Source organism: Pseudorca crassidens, chromosome 10 (assembly GCF_039906515.1).
Source record: "Pseudorca crassidens isolate mPseCra1 chromosome 10, mPseCra1.hap1, whole genome shotgun sequence".
In the NCBI taxonomy this organism is placed as follows: domain Eukaryota; kingdom Metazoa; phylum Chordata; class Mammalia; order Artiodactyla; family Delphinidae; genus Pseudorca; species Pseudorca crassidens.
In genome coordinates this window covers 58702527-58722164 of record NC_090305.1, presented here as the reverse complement: position 1 = coordinate 58722164, position 19638 = coordinate 58702527, and the positions used below count along the sequence as shown (strand labels likewise).

At 41.9% G+C, this 19638-nt stretch overlaps 1 protein-coding gene across 12 annotated transcripts in view; it reads right to left on the bottom strand.

Moving 5' to 3' along the window:
• Positions 1-19638, bottom strand: part of DLEC1 (DLEC1 cilia and flagella associated protein) — a 106941-nt gene that overhangs the window by 58194 nt on the left and 29109 nt on the right. For all 12 annotated transcript variants that reach the window (XR_010946916.1, XM_067753778.1, XM_067753779.1 and 9 more), the window contains 4 exons: positions 13271-13381; positions 11550-11743; positions 11117-11337; positions 10230-10308 (listed from right to left, as the gene is read on the bottom strand). Coding sequence is in view for 11 of the 12 variants with exons in the window: in XM_067753778.1 (XP_067609879.1) it covers positions 10230-10308; positions 11117-11337; positions 11550-11743; positions 13271-13381 (605 nt within the window). In the remaining variant the exon portion in view is untranslated. The remainder of the gene's footprint in view (positions 1-10229; positions 10309-11116; positions 11338-11549; positions 11744-13270; positions 13382-19638) is intronic.

Below are 19638 nucleotides of genomic sequence, written 5' to 3'. Positions count from 1 at the left end.
CCTTGAGACAAATGACAATGCAAACACAACCATACAAAATCTGTGGGATGCAGCAAAAGTGGTTCTTAGAGGGACATGCATAGCAATATAGTTCTTCCTTCCAAAACAAGAAAAATCTCAAATAACCTAAACTACCACTTAAAAGAATTAGAAAAAGAATTAAAAAAAAACTAAAGTCAGCAGAAGGAAGGAAATAATAAAGACCAGAGAGGAAATAAATAAAATAGAGATTAAAAAAAAATAGAAAAAATCAATAAAACTAAGAGCTGGTTCTTTGAAAGGGTAAACAAGATTGACAAACCTCTGGCCAGGCTCACCAAGAGAAAAAGAGAGAGAACACAAATAAACAAAATAATAAATGAAAAAGGAGACATAACAACTGATAGTGCAGAAATACAAAAAACTGTAAGGGAATACTATCAACAATTATATGCCAACACATTCAACAACCTAGAAGAAATGGACAAGGTTCTAGAAACATAAAGCCCACCAAAACTGAATCAAGAAGAAATAGATTATTTGAACAGACTAATCACTAGAGGTGAAATAGAATCTGTAATTTAAAAATTCCCTACAAACAAAAGTGCAGGACCAGAATTCTACCAAACATACAAAGAACTCATATCAGTCCTTCTTAAACTCTTCCAAAAAACCAAAGAGGAGGGAACACTCCCAAAGATATTCTATGAAGCCACCATCACCCTGATACCCAAACCAAAGACACCACCAAAAAAGAAAATTACAGGCCAATATCTTTGATGAATATAGATGCGAAAATTCTCAAAAAATATTAGCAAATATTAGAAAATATTAGCAAACCAAATCCAACAACACATAAAAAAGATCATACACCACGATCAAGTGGGATTCATCACAAGCTCAGAAGAATGGTTCAACATATGCAAATCAATCAATGTGATACCCACAGAAACAAAAGACAAAAACCACATTATCATCTCAATAGATGCAGAAAAAGCATTTGACAAAATACTACATCCATTCATGATAAAAACTCTTAACAAAATGGGTAGAGAGGGAACATATCTCAACACAATAAAAGCTATTTATGACAAACCTACAGCCAGTATAATACTCGATGGTGAAAAGCTGAAAGACTTCCCGCTAAAATCTGGAACTAGACAAGGATGCCCACTCTCATCATTTCTATTCAATATAGTATTGGAAGTCCTTGCCACAGCAATCAGACAAGAAAAAGAAATAAAAGGTATCCAAATTGACAGAGAAGAGGTAAAACTGTCATTATATGCAGATGACATGATTCTATATATAGAAAACCCTAGCAACTCCACACAAAAACTACTAGAACTGATAAACAAATTCAGCAAGGTAGCAGGATACAAGATTAACTTCCAAAATATACAAACAGCTCATACAACTTAACAACAAAAAAGAACCCAATCAAAAAATGGGCAGAAGACCTAAATAGACATTTCTCCAAGTAAGAAATACAAATGGCCAAGAGGTACATGAAAAGATGCTCAACATCGCTAATTATTAGAGAAATGCAAATCAAAACTACAGTGAGGTACCACCTCACACCAGTCAGAATGGTCATCATTAAAAACTCTACAAATAACGAATGCTGGAGAGGATGTGGAGAAGAAGGAACTCTCCTACACTGCTGGAGGGAATGTAAGTTGGTACAGCCACTACTGAAAATAGTACGGAATGTTCTTGAGAAAACTAAAAATAGAATTACCAGCAATCCCACTCCTGGGCATGTATCCAAACAAAACTCTAATCCAAAAAGATTTGTGCACCCCTGTGTTCATAGCAGCACTATTCACAATAGCCAAGACATGGAAATAACCTAAATGTCCATCGACAGAGGAATGGATAAAGAAGATGTGGTGTGTATATACAATGGATTATTACTCAGCCATAAAAAAAGAGCAAAATAATGCCATTTGCAGCAACGTGAGATTATCATACTAAGTGAAGTAAGCCACAAAGAGAAAGGCAAATACCATATGACATCACTTACATATGGAATCTAAATTATGACACAAATGAACCTATCTATGAAACAGAAACAGAGTTATGGACATAGAGAACAAACTTGTGGTTGCCAAGGGGGAGGGGGGAGGGGGACGGATGGAGTCAGAGATTGGGGTTAGCAGATGTAAGCTATTATATATGGAATGGATAAACAACAAGGTCCTACTGTACAGCACACAGAACTATATTCAGTATCCTATGATAAACCTTAATGGAAAAGAATATTAAAAAAAGAATGTATATATGTATAACTGAATCACTTTGCTATACATCAGAAATTAACACAACGTTATAAATAAACTATACTTCAATAAAAACAAAAATTCCCCAAATTAAAAAATAAATAGAAGTTTTCATCAGTGTCAACACAAGTTTATAAAAAAATGATACTGTTCCCAATAAAGATGTTAAAAAAAAATGATACTGTAACTCCTTCCCTGAAATGTGCTAATTATGTATGATTCTCTGTGCAGTGTAAGGGGCTTCTTCCAGCCATATGTACTCAGATCTTACTCATAATCATTATGCTGTGCTTTGATTAATTTTAACATTATTTTACATATACTTCACTATATATTTTTTTAAATTAAATTTATTTTTTATACAGCAGGTTTCCCTCTATATTTAACCATTTTGCATATTTAGTGACCTTACGAAACCATCTGTAAGCTGTCATTCACCACCTTATCGAAACCCCTTGGGAAGATCTCAGACAAGACGTTAGAGTAGAAGGACGTGAGTTTAGCCCTTCTTATGAAAACACCCAAATCACAAGTAACTGCTGAACAATCATTGACAAAAAAATGCTGGAACCTACCAAAAAAGATATCCTACATCTAAAGACAAAGAAGCCACAACAAGACGGCAGGAGGGATGCAATCATGATAAAATCAAATCCCATATCTGCCAGGTGGGTGACCCACAAACAAACCCTTTGAGAAGTACACACACACACACACACACATACACACACACTCTTTTTTTTAGTAAAATGAGGCCCCTTTCATTTGTTCTTGATTTACCCTGCATCAGGGGCAGGCAAGGCTAAGAGGTAGACCCATATTCAAGTATTCAAGTAATTCAGTCAGTGGACCTACTATATGCCAGCACTAATAATAAAATGATAACATAAACCTAGAAATAACCCCTGCCCATGTGGGTTTCAATCTAGTGGGGAAGATAAATAAAATTGTGTCACAGGGACTTCCCTGGTGGCACAGTGGTTAAGAATCTGCCTGCCAATGCAGGGGACAAGGGTTTGAGCCCTGGTCCCGGAAGATCCCACATGCCATGGAGCAACTAAGCCCATGTGCCACAGCTACTAAGCCTGTGCTCTACAGCTCATGAACCACAACTACTGAGCCCACGTGCCACAACTACTGAAGCCCACACTCCTAGAGCCCGTGCTCTGCACCAAGAGAAGCCACCGCAATGAGAAGCCTGCACACCACAAGGAAGAGTAGCCCTGGCTCACCGCAACTAGAGAAAGCCCGCGCATGGCAACAAAGACCCAACACAGCCAAAAATAAATAAGTAAAAATTTACAAAAGAAAAAAAAGAATAGTAATTTGTGTTAATAAAGAAGCTTTTCAAAAAAAAAATTGTGCCACAGAAGAGTAAAGACAGGAGGGGAAGATGGTCCTATGCAACCTAAGCTCACCTCATCTACAGGCTCCACAGTGGACACTTGCAGGTCCTAAGGAAATGGCTTTTGTATGTCCCTGGGCAGCCATCCCTTTGCCCCATTCCATGCCCAAACTGAAATTATTTCAGCTCCCTTTCTCTTGAGTCTCTGCCAACTTTTCCAACTGTCTTTGAAATGTGATGACCAGACACAGAAATCCCAAGCACACAAGTCCAAAAGAGAATACATAACTGTTGAGTTCAAGAAGTAAACAAAATGCTTTCTTTAACATTTAGCCCAAAAGCCTGACATCTTAGTCTGCTTTTGCTATGAGTGGATGAGAGTTCCTAAAGAATTATGGCTTTGCAAGTGCTCTTTAAACTGTAAAGTACAATCCATGTGTGTGTGAAGGGACTGTCATCATTAAGAATAGCTGTCTTTGCATATGGTGAGCAGAACTGGTGACTGCTAAGCTTGGTCTTGACCTGATTCCCCAGGATGGAAGGAGGCTAGCAGCAAGCGGGAAACTAGGAAAAGGAATGAGAAAGGTCTCTACATATTGCTCTTGAAGTAATCACTAGACATACTGTTAAGTGAAAAAAGCAAGGTGTGGACAGTAAGAAGGAGAAAGGGTTCAAATATATATCTACATATTTGCTTATGATTCCAAAAAGAAACAATGGAAGAACCCAAACTAATAGAAATAGTTATCTATAGAGGTAAGGAGAATTTAAGGAAGAGGGGATATAAACAGAAGTTTGAGGGAAAGTTTTTTTAAAAACAGGAAATCACAGGTAATAAATGCAGAAAGAATAACAGAATTAGAAGTCACCGTTTTATAACCCCTAATTAAAAAAAATTGATCTAGGCAACAATCACCTAATGCTACTAAAACCATTAAATAAAACATTGATAAAAACTTTATAAAGGATGAATTAGGCTCATAAAACCTGAAGCCATTCATCACCAATAATAGGAAAACCGAGTATCACGTTCTCCTGATGGGATTCAACAAGAAATATACACCACAACCAAAGAAGTATTCTTGCCAAAAAAATTTAAAAATTAAAAAAAACTTGAACATGAATCTAATCAAACCTCTACATCTGACAAGTTTATAAAATACATGGAGGATAAAGGAATATGTTTAATGTCACCAAATAAAGCAATTAGCGAGAGTCAAACTGAGACAAGAAGGCAGAGTAAAAGGACTTCAGTTCAACTCCTCTCACAAAAACACCAAAATCACAACTAACTGCTGAACAACCATCAACAAAAAAACTCAAACCTACCAAAAAAGATATTCTGCACCCAAAGACAAAGAAGCCACAACGAGATGGTAGGAGGGGCACTTTTCTGATATAATCAAATCCCATAACCACTGGGTGGGCAACCCACAAAGTGGAAAATAATTATATTGCAAAGGTTCTCCCATAGGAGTAAGAGTTCCAAGCCCCACGTCAGGCTCCCCAGACTGGGCATCTGGCATCAGGAGGAGGAGCCCCCAGAGCATTCGGCTTTGAAGGCCAGTGGGGCTTGAGTGCAGGAGCTCCACAGGATTGGGGGAAACAAAGACTCCACTCTTGGAGGGCGCACACAAGGTTTCACGTGCACTGGGACTCAGGGCAAAGCAGTAACTCCATAGGAGCCTGGGCCAGACCCACCTGTGGGTCTTGGAGGGTCTCCTGGGGAGGTGGGGGTCAGCTGTGGCTCACTGTGGAGGCAAGGACACTGGTGGCGGATGCCCCAGGGAATACCCATCAGCGTGAGCTCTCCCAGAGGTTGCCATTTTGGCACTGAGGCCAGACATCACCAAACAGCCTGCACTTCTCCAGTGCTGGGACATCTCAGGCCAAACAACCAACAGGGTGGGAACACAGGCCCACCCACCAGAAGACAGGCTGCCTAAAGACATCCTGACCCCACAGCTGCTTATAAACACAAATTTTGACACGAGCCAGCCCACCAGAGGGATATGACCCAGCTCCACCCACCAGTGGGCAGGCACCAGTCCCTCCCACCAGGAAGCCTGCACAAGCACCTGGACCAACCTCACACACCAGGGGGCAGACACCAGAGGCAAGAACTATAATCCTGCAGCCTGAGGAATGGAGGCCACAAACACAGAAAGTTAGACAAAATGAAAAGACAGAGAAGTACAGCTGTTCCACTATGAGATTAGAAATCAATGACAAGAAAAAAACTAAAAAACACAAACACATGGAGGTTAAACAATATGTTACTAAACAACCAACAGATCACTGAAGAAATCAAAGAGGAAATAAAGAACTACCTAGAGACCAATGAAAATGAAAACACAATGGTCCAAAGCCTATGGGATGCAGCAAAAGCACTTTTAAGAGGGAAGTTTATAGCAATACACTCTTACCTCAGGAAAGAAGAAAAATCTCAAATAAACATCCTAACGTTGTGCTTAAAGCAACTAGAGAAAGAAGAACAAGCAAAACCCAAAGTTAGGGACTTCCCTAGTGGTCCAGTGGTAAAGAAACTGCCTTCCAATGCAGAGGACACGGGTGCGATTCCTGGTTGGGGAACTAAGATCCCACATGCTGCAGGGCAACTAAGCCCGCACACCACAACTACAGAGCCCACATACCCTGGAGCCCACGCGCCACAACTAGAGAGAGAAAACCTGCATGCCACAACTAGAAAGAAGCCTGTGCGCCGCAATGAAGATTCCACGCACTGCAATGAAAGATCCCACATGCTGCAACGAAGACCCCACGTGCCACAACTAAGACCCGACACAGCCAAAAAATAATTAATTAATTAATTAAAATTTTTAAAATAAAAACCAAAGTTAGTTGAAGGAAAGAAATCATAAAGATCAGAGCAGAAATAAATGAAATAGAGATGAAGAGAACAATAGAAAAGATCAATGAAACAAAAAAGTCAGTTCTTTGAAAAGATAAACAAAATTGATAAACCTTTAACCAGACTCATCAAGAAAAAAAGGGAGAGGGCTCAAATCAATAAAATCAGAAATGAAGAAGAAGTGACAATGGACACCACAGAAACACAAAGGATCATAAGAGACTACTACAAGCAACTATATGCCAATAAAATAGACAACCTAGAAGAAATGGACAATTTCTTAGAAAGGTACAACCTTCCAAGACTGAACCAGGAAGAAATAGAAAATATGAACAGACAAATCACAATTACTGAAATTGAAGCTGTAGTTTAAAAACTTCCAACAAACAAAAAAGTCCAGGACCAGAAGGCTTCACAGGAGAATTCTATCAAACATTTAAAGACTTAACATCTGTCCTTCTGAAACTCTTCCAAAAAATTGCAGAGGAAGGAATACTCCTAAACTCATTCTATGAGGCCACCATCACCCTGATACTAAAACCAGACAAAGATACTACAAAAAAAGAAAATTACAGGCCAAAATCACTGATGAACATGGATGCAAAAATTATCAACAAAATACTAGCAAACCAAATCCAACAATACATTAAAAGGATCATACATCATGATCAAGTGGGATTTATCCCAGGGATGCAAGGATTTTTCAATACCCACAAATCAGTCAGTGTGATATACCACATCAACAAATTGAAGAATAAAAACCATATGATCATCACAATAGATGCAGAAAAAGCTTCTGACAAAATTCAACACTCATTTATGATAAAGACTTTCCAGAAAGTGGGCATAGAGGGAACTCACCTCAACATAAAAAAGGCCATATGACAAACCCACAGCTAACATCATACTCAACGTCGGAAAACTGAAAGCATTTCCTCTAAGATCAGGAAAAAGACAAGGAGGTCCATTCTCACCACCATTATTCAACATAGTTTTAGAAGTCCTAGCCATGGCAATCAGAGAAGAAAAAGAAATAAAAGGAATCCAAATTGGCAAAGAAGTAGAACTGTCACTGTTTGCAGATGACATGATACGATACACAGAAGAGCCTAAAGATGCTACCAGGAAACTACTACAGCTCATCAGTGAATTCGGTAAGGTTGCAGGAAACAAAATTATTACACAGAAATCTCTTGCATTGCTATACACTAACAACAAAAGATCAGAAAGAGAAATTAAGGAAACAATCCCATTTACCATCACATCAAAAAGAATAAAATACCTAGGAATAAACATGCCTAAGGAGGCAAAAGACCTGTACTCTGAAAACTATAGGACACTGATGAAAGAAATTGCACATGACACAAACAGATGGAAAGATACACCATGTTCTTTGATTGGAAGAATCGATATTGTCAAAATGACTATACTACCTAAGGCAATCTACAGATTCGATGCAATCCTTATTAAATTACCAGTGGCATTTTTCACAGAATTAGAACAAAAAACTTTACAATTTGTATGGAGACACAAAAGACCCTGAATAGCCAAAGCAATCCTGAAAAAGAAAAACAGATCTGGAGGAATCAGACTCCCTGACTTCAGACTATACTACAAAGCTACAGTAATCAAAACAGTTTGGTATTGGCACAAAAACAGAAATATAGATCAATGAACAGGACAGAAAGCCCAGAAATAAACCCACACACCTATGGTCAATTACTCTATGACAAGGGAGGCAAGAACATACAGTGGAGAAAGGACAGTCTTTTCAATAAATGGTGCTGGGAAAAATGGACAGCTACAGGTAAAAAATGAAATTAGAACACTCTCTAACACCATACACAAAAATAAACTCAAAATGGATTAAAGACCTAAATGTAAGGCCTGATACTATAAAACTCTTAGAGGAAAACACAGGCAGGACACTCTATGACATGAATTGCAGCAATATCTTTTTCAATCCACCTCCTAGAGTAATGGAAATAAAAACAAAAATAAACAAGTGGGATCTAATTAAACTTAAAAGCTTCTGCACAGCAAAGGAAACCATAAACAAAACAAAAAGACAACCCACAGAATGGGAGAAAATATTTGCAAATGATGAGACCGGCAAGGGATTAATCTCCAAAATATACAAACAGCTCATGCAGCTCAACATAAAAAAAAAACCAACCAAATAAAAAAATGGGCAGAAGATCTAAATAGACATTTCTCCAAAGAAGACATATAGATGGCCAAAAAGCACATGAAAAGATGTTCAACATCACTAATTATTAGAGAAATGCAAATCGAAACTACAACCAGTCAGAATGGACTTCATCAAAAACTCTATAAACAATAAAAGCTGGAGAGGGTGCGGAGAAAAGGGAACCCTCCTACACTGTTGGTGGGAATGTAAATTGGTAATATCATTATGGAGAATAGTATCGAGGTTCCTTAAAACTAAATAGAACTACCATATAATCCACCAATCCTGCTGCTGGGTATATATCTGGAGAAAACCATAATTCGAAAAGATATATGCACCCTAATGTTCACTGCAGCACTATTTACAATAGCGAAGACATGAAAGCAACCTAAATGTCCATCAACAGATGAATGGATAAAGAAGATATGGTACCTATATAGAATGAAATATGACTCAGCCATAAAAAAGAATGAAAGAATGCCATTTGCAGCAATGTGGATGGACCTAAAGTTTATCATACTAAGTGAAGTAAGTCAGACAGAGAAAGACAAATATCATATGGTATCACTTACAGGTGGATTCTAAAAAAATTGATACAAATGAACTTATATAAAAACAGAAACAGACTCACAGACTTCGAAAACAAACTTACGGTTATCAAAGGGAAAAGGTGGGAGGAGGGGTAAATTAGGAGTTTGGGATATAACATATATACATTACTACATATAAAACAGATAATCAACAAGGACCTACTGTATAACACAGGGGACTCTACTCAGTATTCTGTAATAACCTATATGGGAAAAGAATCTGACAAAGAATGTATATATGTATACGTATAACTGAATCACTTTGCTGTACACCTGAAACTGACACAACATTGTAAATCGACTGTACTCTAATATAAAATAAAAATTAAACTAAAAAAACAAAAAATAAAGCAATTAGCCAAATCCAGAATATAAGAAATTACAGTTTCTTCTACAAATAAATGGCATTTTTAAAAAGAAAAGGATGGAGCAGCAATTATAAACTAAGGGAGAAATAAGAGATACTTTAACCAAATGCAATGTTTGAATTCTGACTCAAAGAAACCAATTATAAATTGACTTTTTAAAAAAAATAAATAGCTAAAAATCAGATGTGGATGTATATTGGTTGATATTAAGGAATCACTGTTAATATTGCTGGGTATGATGATGGTTATTCTTTAATAGTCCTTATCTGTTAGAGATACTCACTTAAGTATTAACTGAAGAATGACATGCTATCGAAGCTTTTCCTTAAAATACTCCAGTGAATGCATGTGCACACAGACACACATACGTGAAGTTGTGAGGATAACAGATGAAACCAGATTTGCAGAATGTAGGTAACTGTTGAAGCTGGGTGATGGGCACATCAGCGTTCTTTACAGTCTTTTCCCTAGTTTTGTGTATGGCCTGTGTGTGTGTGTGTGTGTGTGTGTGTGTGTGTGTGTGTATGGTTTTAAAATTTCACAGCAAAGACTTTTAAAAATAAGGAAGCAGAGTGGGATGTGTAAAGAAACCAGAGTCCTACCTCATAAACTTGTCCAATTTCATAATCTGTGAAAAATGCGATTGAGGGCTTAGCTAGAAACACTGGAGTATCAGCACAACTGTGGGAGGACAAGAAAGGGTGAGAAAGGCTGTTAGTTTCATCCATGTGACTGATTCATGGAAAAGAAATACATCCAAGCCATCAAAGAGATAGGCAATGTGTCATCTGTTGGCTTTTGTTGTTGTTAAAGCAGGTCACAAAAGAGCTTTACAGCGAGATCAAATCTTTGTGAAAACACATATATCTACATATTTCCTTTTCAATATGCAGAGGAAAAACTCTGGAAGCTTAAACACCAATACGTTAATTGGGTTTTTAATATAGGTGCTAGTTTTCTTGGCAAATCTTTTCCGATTTTTCTTAATAAAAAGATATTTAATAAAGAAACATTAATCGTTTTAAGTCCATTAAAATTATGAACGAGTGAAGCAACTCATTCCCTTCATACGGACAATTATTGAAATATAGCCAAAGGCACTCTCTTAAAGAAACATCACAATTTATACTAATTATTTGTCATTACACAGATTTTAAACATTTTTATTATCCAAGACACATGAATTTAATGTAAGGAGCACAAGGCTATAGAAATGTCTCCCATTTGATCCAGACCATTCAGATATAAACAAGAGCCAACACTAATCCCTATTCCTCAAGACTGGCAGGTCAGAAGAGCACAACCCAGGACTCTGGGGGTGTCCAAAGGCCACGCCTGAAGGCAGCCCCGAAGCCCTGCTATATTCGGACACTGACACCCCGCCCCCAAACGTCTAGGATCCTCCAGAAGCCAAAGCAGACTCAGGACCTTCTGAGTTTTCCTCTGCAGGGTCAGATTTTCTGAGAATACGAGTCAGGAAAAAACACACCTCTCTTCCAGCTCTCCATCCTGGAATTTTCCTATCAGTGCTGACTTCTTGGGAGGAAAGAGAAGAGACGTGCCTCCAAACGGAGTGTTAGGAGGGAAAAAGCGAGGGTTTTTCAGGAAGCGGTTCCGACTCTCCATCCTGGCGAGCAGAAGCCGCTCCAGCTGCCTCTGGGGCACACGTAAATGGTTCATCCAGTTTTTATTCTTCGGTGAACCTGTTTTCTTTGAAACACGAGAAAAGGATAGTGTCAACGACAAGCGGGGGGGCTGTGTGTGTTGATATCTTGCCGACTTCATGATCCACAGGTGGCCAAGGACACCCTCCTCTCTATTTTGCTGTGGCTTCATCACAATGTCGTGTGTCACCAGGAGCCCCTTCCCCCTTGTCATCGCCCTGCCTCACCACCCACACACTCACAGGCTTCAGCATTCACCTCGGCAGTTGCTCTGGATCTGAGTTTGCCCTTAAAAGATGAGTCCCATGTCAGGCTGTCCATGGTGTAGTCTGTCTCCTCTTCAGACTGAGAGGGCATCTTCCTGCAGGCAAGCTTCTTGGTCAGCTCTATCTTTGGGACAGAACGTTTCTCAAAACTAAATGTCAGTTTTGAATATCCAGGGACAAAGGCACCTGTAGCACCAGGAAAAAAAATAAGTTACTATACCAAGGTGACGAGGTGGACGCTTCCAAGATGACTTAATGAAACCACCAAAGGCACAATTAGCTTGGTATTCTTTTCCCCCTAAATGTTCATATTTCCTACCCCAGATGTAATTGCCCTGCAGTGTATCAATTACTCCTGGAACTTACTCTGCATCCTCGAGACTTAGGACTAGAGTGTTCATGTATTTGTTCAGTTGCCAAACATGGTCAAGAACATGAGTGGACCGTTGTCACGCACACGCATGTACACGTACATCATATGTGAACATGCTTTTTAAAAGGTTCACATGACAAATCAAAGTTTGTATTAGCTTTTTAATACCTATAAGATCATCTCCGAAAGGCTAAATGAGAACATTCAATATTGCTAGCAGGAATGCAATGAAACTGGTACCATCACATTTCCTAGCACAGTGCCAGGTAAATCCTCAATACATGTTAAATCCATCCTTACTGAGCTGCCTAAGATACTGAGTGTCCAGCCAACTTTAAAATACTAAGTGGCTTGGGACTTCCCTGGCGGTCCAGTGGTTGCGACCCCATGCTTCCACTGCAGGGGGCACGGGTTCCATCCCTGGTCGGGGAACTAAGATCCCGCATGCCACACAGTGCGGCCAAAAATGATAATAAAAATAAAAATAAAATAAAACAAAATAAAATACTAAGTGGTCAAGTACCCCATGGCACTTGGTTCTGCTACCTCTTTCTGGCCTCACTTCTCTGCATGGCCCAGGCCGTCAGTGCAACTCTTTCCTCGTCAGCACCCTCAATTCTCTGGATCCCAGTCCTTCCAACCCAAATGCCTTCTCAGCTCCGGTCCCCCAGAGATCATCAGAGTCCCACTGACTGGGGCTGCTGACAAGCTCGTCTTTGGAGCCTGGCACCGCTAGGCCGCCATCCCGATGTTTGGCCGCAGGATCTACATGGCGGCTCTTCTGAAATTCTACCTTGCTGCTTAAGCCCACAACACAGCCTCCCACTCCACTCATTTTCAGAAGATCTTGCCTCTACAGCACAGAAAACTGGCCCAGTATCACACACACATCCTTCTCCGCCTCCCTACCCAAACTTCCCTCCACACTCAAAGTTGCTCTTGGCCTGTAAGGGGTATGCAGAACCCCTAGGTCCGTGTTCTGACTCCACCAGAAACTTGCTCCCTGGCTCATATGTCTTCAGACCCTCCCTGTCTTGGTTCATTCAACTCCATTTCTAAACATTTTCACATCTTGTTGTTGGGCAACGGACTAGAGAGTCAGATTCCTCATTGAGGAGCTGAGACTTTTATCTTGTACATGTTAGGGAGCTAGCGAGGAAGTGGCACGCTCAGAGCTGACCCTCCCAAGAGCCACTACCAAATTCAAGAAAAGTGGAAAAAAACATCTATGAACAAGGAAATAGCAGCAAAGGTGGCTGGTGTGGTCCCACTACTACAGAATTTCCCTGGAATGGTATCAGAGGCTCGAAGAGAGCACAAAGAGAGCACAGAGGCATTACCTTTAGGTGCAGAGCAAAAGGGCACTGTATCGCTGTAGTAATCATTCGGGCAGATCAAATGATGCTTCTGTAGCAACTCGTTGTCCACACACCACCTGAAGATGGTCTTCACTACACAGAAGAGAATGAGAAAAGGTGTTTCAAGGCACACTGATGTCAAAGAAACTACACCCAAACTTTCTTCATCCTCCAAGCCTAAACCACCTAACAAAATTCTTAGAACCCTGTGGTCATTTTGAGATTTAAGAAACTAACCAGCAAGTATTTAAGTTGGCCACTTAAAAGAGGCCAACCATTGGGCAAGGCTGTGTGGTGGTATTATTTGAGCTAAAATACAGTTACTTGCAGAGAGGTCTATAACAAAACAGAGTTAGAAGAAACAGGGTAGATTGATGAGTGGCCCCAATTCTTCACTCTTCTCTGTATCCACGCCCCCTGCCATGTGAGTGTTTAGTTCCTGCTACTAGGGACAGAGCCCACTTCTTCACCCTTGACTTTGGCCATGTGATGTGCTTTGACCATGAAAGGCTGGCAGGATTTTGAAAGGTGCTCATGCAGCTGAGCCTTCCCTCTTGTGCCTTTGCCATCATCCTGAGAAGAGCTCCTGCCCCTTCATCCTGGACCCCAGCAGGAGTCCACGTGGAGCAGACCTGAGCCCAACCTGCAGCAGGGAGCCAAGTTCAGCTGGACCCACAGCTGGACGCTGATCTAGCCAGCCAAGCCCAGCTAGATCAGCCAACCCCCAACCGACTGGCAGACACATGAGAGGAAATCTCATTTAATAGAGTGGGAAGTTGATATTATCTATGGTTGATGAGCCAGGAAACAGTAGAAAAGATGTGTTATTTAGAGGTTTCCGGAAGAATTAGAGCTAAAAATGGCCATTTCTGACAAGTGGACTGAAGTTGGGAGAGGTGAGGTGGAGGATTTTTCAATAGACATTTTTAGAGCAGTGGTAGGTTTGCAGCAAAATTGAGGGGAAGGTACAGATATTTCCCAAATACCCACTTCCCCCCACCACATGCAGAGCCTCCCCCATTATCAACGTCCCCCATGGATGGTACATTTGTTACAACTGATGATCCTACACTGACACATCATTGTCACATGAAGCCCGCAGTTTACATTAGGGTTCACTCTTGGTGTTGTGAAGTCTATGGGTTTGCACAAATGTGTAATGACATACGTAGGTGGGGGCTTTTTTATATTTCATTAGAAACAATTTGATTTTTTTTAAACCATGTACACGACTACTTTGATAAAAATTAAGGAGTAAACAGGGTGAATGGAAGACTTGAAAGTTTTCAAACTTTACTGCTTGCTCCATTAACCAACATGGTGCCTTTAAATGGCCTTTCCCTCCGGAGGTTCCCTATAACCAAAGGTACAGGTGAGACAAGTGAAGAGCACATGTTTCTCCCATCAAATATGTTAATTTAAGAACTTTGAGATTTGGCCTATTACTGTAATAGTCAAGTTTCGACAAGGAAAACAGGAATTACTCTATGTATACCGTATACAAAGGGGTTAAGGGAATTCCCTGGCAGTCCAGTGGTTAGGACTCTGTGCTTTCACTGCCGAGGACACAGGTTCAATCCCTGGTTGGGAAACTGAGATCCCACAAGCCACGCGGCACGGCCAAAAAAGGGCGGGAGGGCACTTGTTGAATGCAGAGGATTACAAAGTGGGAGAGAGGTCAGGGAATTCATCATTAACAACTTCAGCCAGCAGCACTGAAGCAGGGGGCTCTCAGGACGTGATCTGGACTCTGCTCTGAAACTCACAGCTGCTCGGTCATCTGCCTGCTACTGCTTCTGAAGAACAGAGGCCTCCCCTTCCAAAACTCACCAAGAGCCTCTCATCAGTGACCGATCCCGGAACCACAGGTAAAAGATCCATTCTGGGAACGTGTGGATCCCTGGCCCCTCCTCTGCAATACAGAGACCTCACCAGGGAGTGACAGCAATGCCAACTGACACAGTCCAGCCCAGTTCCCAAGTACTTTGGTGATGGCCTATTTGAAATATTAAAAGATAAAATAAAGCTTCCAGATAAAGGGCAAAGGCCATGCTGCAAGGAGATGTATCCTCTGTCTTCGGATACCATTACTCCCACGGTCCTCCCCCAGGGTGTGGGCAGTTCAGTGTTGTGTCTGGGGGTGGGAGCGGCAGTTTCTTATCAGGTCTTTGGGAAGTTTCTCTCCACGTCAGGCCTGGTCCATGGACCAGGTGAGCTTTGGGCACCCTGAACTGGCCTTGTGACCATCTCCTTCCACTTGGGAAGGGTGGGCTTCCTACATGGACCCTGCTCCTGAGCACGGCTCTGCCAGGGGTTGGCTGCTCCATTCCCCAAAAGATAATACAGATAAGATAGCAGCAAGGCTGGGACTTCCCTGGTGGTTCAGTGGTAAAGAATCCGCCTTCCAACGTAGGGGACTCGGGTTCGATCCCTGGTCAGGGAACTAAGATCCCACATGCCATGGGGCAACTAGGCCTGCGCGCACGCCACAACTGGAGAGAAGAACTAGAGAGAAGCCCGCATGCCACAGTGAAAGAGCCTGCATGCCGCAACTAAGACCCTATGTGGCCAAAAATAAAAAATAAATAAGATAGCAGCAAGGGAAGGGAACAAAAGCACAGGACGTTCTGCTGAATTCTGATCTTTCTCCCTCTGTCTGGAGAATTTACGCATGTTTTCCACCATGTGACGTTTGTATCAGCAAACAGAGAAAGTCTGCTTCTGTGCCTCAAATAACAAATATTTCAGGGGAATGTCCTTACCATCAATCATCCAAGTTATAAAAGGTGTTCTTGGGTCACCTCGCCCTGCCCTGAGAAGCAGAGACCAGAGGGGTGTCCAGGGAACTGGATTAAGGTCTCTACTTCTGCTACTTTTGAAATCAAAAAGAGAAACATTGCCAGCAGAAGGCTGAGAAACCAGGGCAGATAATGTCTGATTACAACTTAATATTATCTTGGGTAAAAACATAAAATGAAGGTCACTGGGAAACTCTCCCGGCTGATGTTCATTTCACAGTTCTCAATGTTTTATTCCACTTTCATAAAAAATAAACAAAGAAGGGCTTCCCTTGTGGCGCAGTGGTTGAGAATCTGCCTGCCGATGCAGGGGACACGGGTTCGGGCCCTGGTCCGGGAAGATCCCACATGCCGCGGAGCAACTGGGCCCGTGAGCCACAATTACTGAGCCTGGGCGTCTGGAGCCTGTGCTACACAACGGGAGAGGCCGCGATAGTGAGAGGCCCGCGCACCGCAATGAAGAGTGGCCCCCGCTTGCCACAACTAGAGAAAGCCCTCGCACAGAAACGAAGACCCAACACAGCCAAAAATAAATAAATTTAAAAATAAACAAACAAATAATTACTTAATCTCCCCTGATCTTTAGCCAAAAGAATCCTACCAAAGACAGGGACAGTATCAGACTCCAAGGACTCAGTGGATGTCAGGCAATCAATAAATCTTCCTGAGAATCTGCTACCAATAATCTCTGCCTAAATCCACGACTGAGGGAGGGGGCCTGGCGGCTACACGACTCTGCTGCAGAGAAGGGGTAACAGGAGGAGATATGGATTCTACACTGAGTGTTCATTGTCTAATGGGGCTGAGCCTCAGAGCGGGCAGACCTGACATAGCATGGGGCCTCACACTCAGAGCCACACCCGAGGGGAAGTCATCTACACCCGTTTGACACTGTGCCTGGACAACAGGCCTTCCTCCTCCTCTTGAGAGAAGAAAGAGATGGGCTTTGACAGCAATTACAACTTCAAATCTGGGTCCCAGCCCTTCTGAGCTGTGGGAATTTAGGGAAGTTACTTGAGCTCCTCTCTCAGCTCCTATACCTGTAAAATGGAGAGAAAACCTACCTCGCAGGGTTGTTGGAAGGATTCAGTGGAATAACATATGCAAAGCATCTTACCCATCCTCTGGTCCTCAGCAGGACCCCATGAGTGTAATGCTTTCCGAAGCCACTGTATCTTCCACTTCTCCCTCCCTCCAGGCCACAGATATGTCAGGTCTCCCAACCCTAAAAGCACTGTCCCTACTAACCTGGAAAATGACGATTTTCAGGGATGTAGGAGGATAAATCAAAGACTTTGGCGGGGGCGGGGCGGAATAAAGGAACCAGGGCTTCTTAGAGAAACGGCTGATTCCAGGTCTGGGGCAATAAATACACAAGATGAACCTGGAACATCTGACCATTCCAGAAAGTACGGAAGTTATCACAGACAACAAATGTTGTGTCAAAAGAGTCAGGTGTCAACTTGAAAATGTTCCAATTGGCCAAAGATGGGACTGTTCGAGCATCAATAAGAATAAATACAGGGCTTCCCTGGTGGCGCAGTGGTTGAGAGTCCGCCTGCCGATGCAGGGGACACGGGTTCGTGCCCCGGTCTGGGAAGATCCCACATGCCGCGGAATGACTAGGCCCGTGAGCCATGGCCGCTGAGCCTGCGCGTCCGGAGCCTGTGCTCCGCAACGGGAGAGGCCACAACAGTGAGAGGCCCGTGTACCAAAAAAAAAAAAAAAAAAAGAATAAATATAATTGTAGTTATGAAACCTATGAGGTCATAATGATATTAAAAACCGACTAACCAAACCTCATTAGTCATCGTTGGCAGATGTTAGGGAAACCAACTCATTTTAAAAACTGTCAGATAAGGGGAAAGAATTAATTCTGTTCCTATCTTGGAGTAATCAAAGTAGTTACTGAAGAGTTCCTCTTTATGGAAGTATTTCAGTATCATTAGCATTTCACTGTAATTTATAATCCCTAATGAAACAACAGATCTGGGCAAAGACTGGCAATATCACGAAAACAGAGACATCACGTACCTCCTGAAGGGAGTACACAGCACCATCTATGAACTGGTCTTTCCCCTTCTGCCCCCCAAATTGAACTTAAACCTCAAAATGTCTCTACAACTAACTACTGAATTGCAAGGAATACAGGGATCATAAGAACAGGTTAAATGACACCACAATGTTGAAATCAGCAAAATCCAGACTATGGACAAGTGTACAGGAAAAATGACCCAATTTCTTTAACAAATAAATTAAGAAAGCATTGCCAGAGAGATGGTTGACTTAGAAAAGAGTTTTCAGTGAGTGCTGATGGAGCTTTGATGAGGAAAAAAGATATTGGTCAAATGTGAGAATACCTCTCCACAAAGCACTAATCAATTATCATCCGACATGGCGAATTTAATGTGGAGACACCAACCTGACCAGGTAATCAAGGCTAGCATCACCCGGGCCTCCTGACGTGCTGCGGTGAGAGGAGCACAGCGTCATTTGCATGGTGCTGCTGCCAAGCGCGAGCCTGCGTGTGGTCATGGGGCAACATTAGAGCCACGCCACAGAGGGGGAGGCCTGTCAAGAGAGAGGATCCTGGGAAGACAGGGAGTAAAGCGCCAGGACACTGTCTCCCCACCTAGGTGAAAGGTGCACTGGCAGAATCAGTCTAACGGAACTGTTTTGTAACCATGGCATCTATTCAAGACTTGTAACTTACAGGGGAAGGCTTGGACAGGAAATTGCAGTGGACTTCAGCTCTTAGGATGGTAGCAGCTACCCACCCCTCACTCCCAGTCCCAGGGCAGGCATCTGTGCATGTGTTTCTGGGGCATCCTGCACAGTCTGTGAGAGTCTGGGTGAGCCAAAAGGACCCTGTCCTCCAAATACCTGGGATTTGTGCTCTGACGGCCGATGACTGCTTCTGATCACAGAGGTGTAGGCAAAAAGGCACCTCCCCCCATTGTGTCAAGCCCCTTCTCTTCCAGCTGAAGTGACTTCCAGGGAATTTTGTTTGTTTGTTTGTTTATTCAAGTACAGTTGACTTATAATATTAGTTTCAGGTGTACAACATAGTGTTGCGATATTTTTATACATTACAAAATGATCACCACTCTGGTACTTTGTTACAGCATCCTGGACTGGTTAAGACAGGGAGTTAACACGAGGGGAGCGCTCTTGTCCAACAGCGGTCAGGAGCCAACAGATATATTTCCCCTTTTCATCTCCCTGTGGTTGGTGGTTCTGATATCCATTTCATGAGGCTCCTCAAAAGGTCCTGGGGGACTGAGCACGTGTCACCTGTAGTGGAGGCCAACTGAATGACAAATCTTTATATCATCTTTCCCTTCTTCCCTGTTCCACTTCCCTTGTTCTGCATACCTTCTGTCTGGATCACATTCCCAAATAAACTACCTGCATGAAAACATTTTATCCAGGCTTTGCTTTTGGGAGAAACTGGCTAAAACAATTGCTTCCAGACTAGAGTGAATACTATCAGGATAGGATTTTGGAGCTGGATCACTCTTTAGTCAGATGGCAAAAAGGATTCCATTGCTG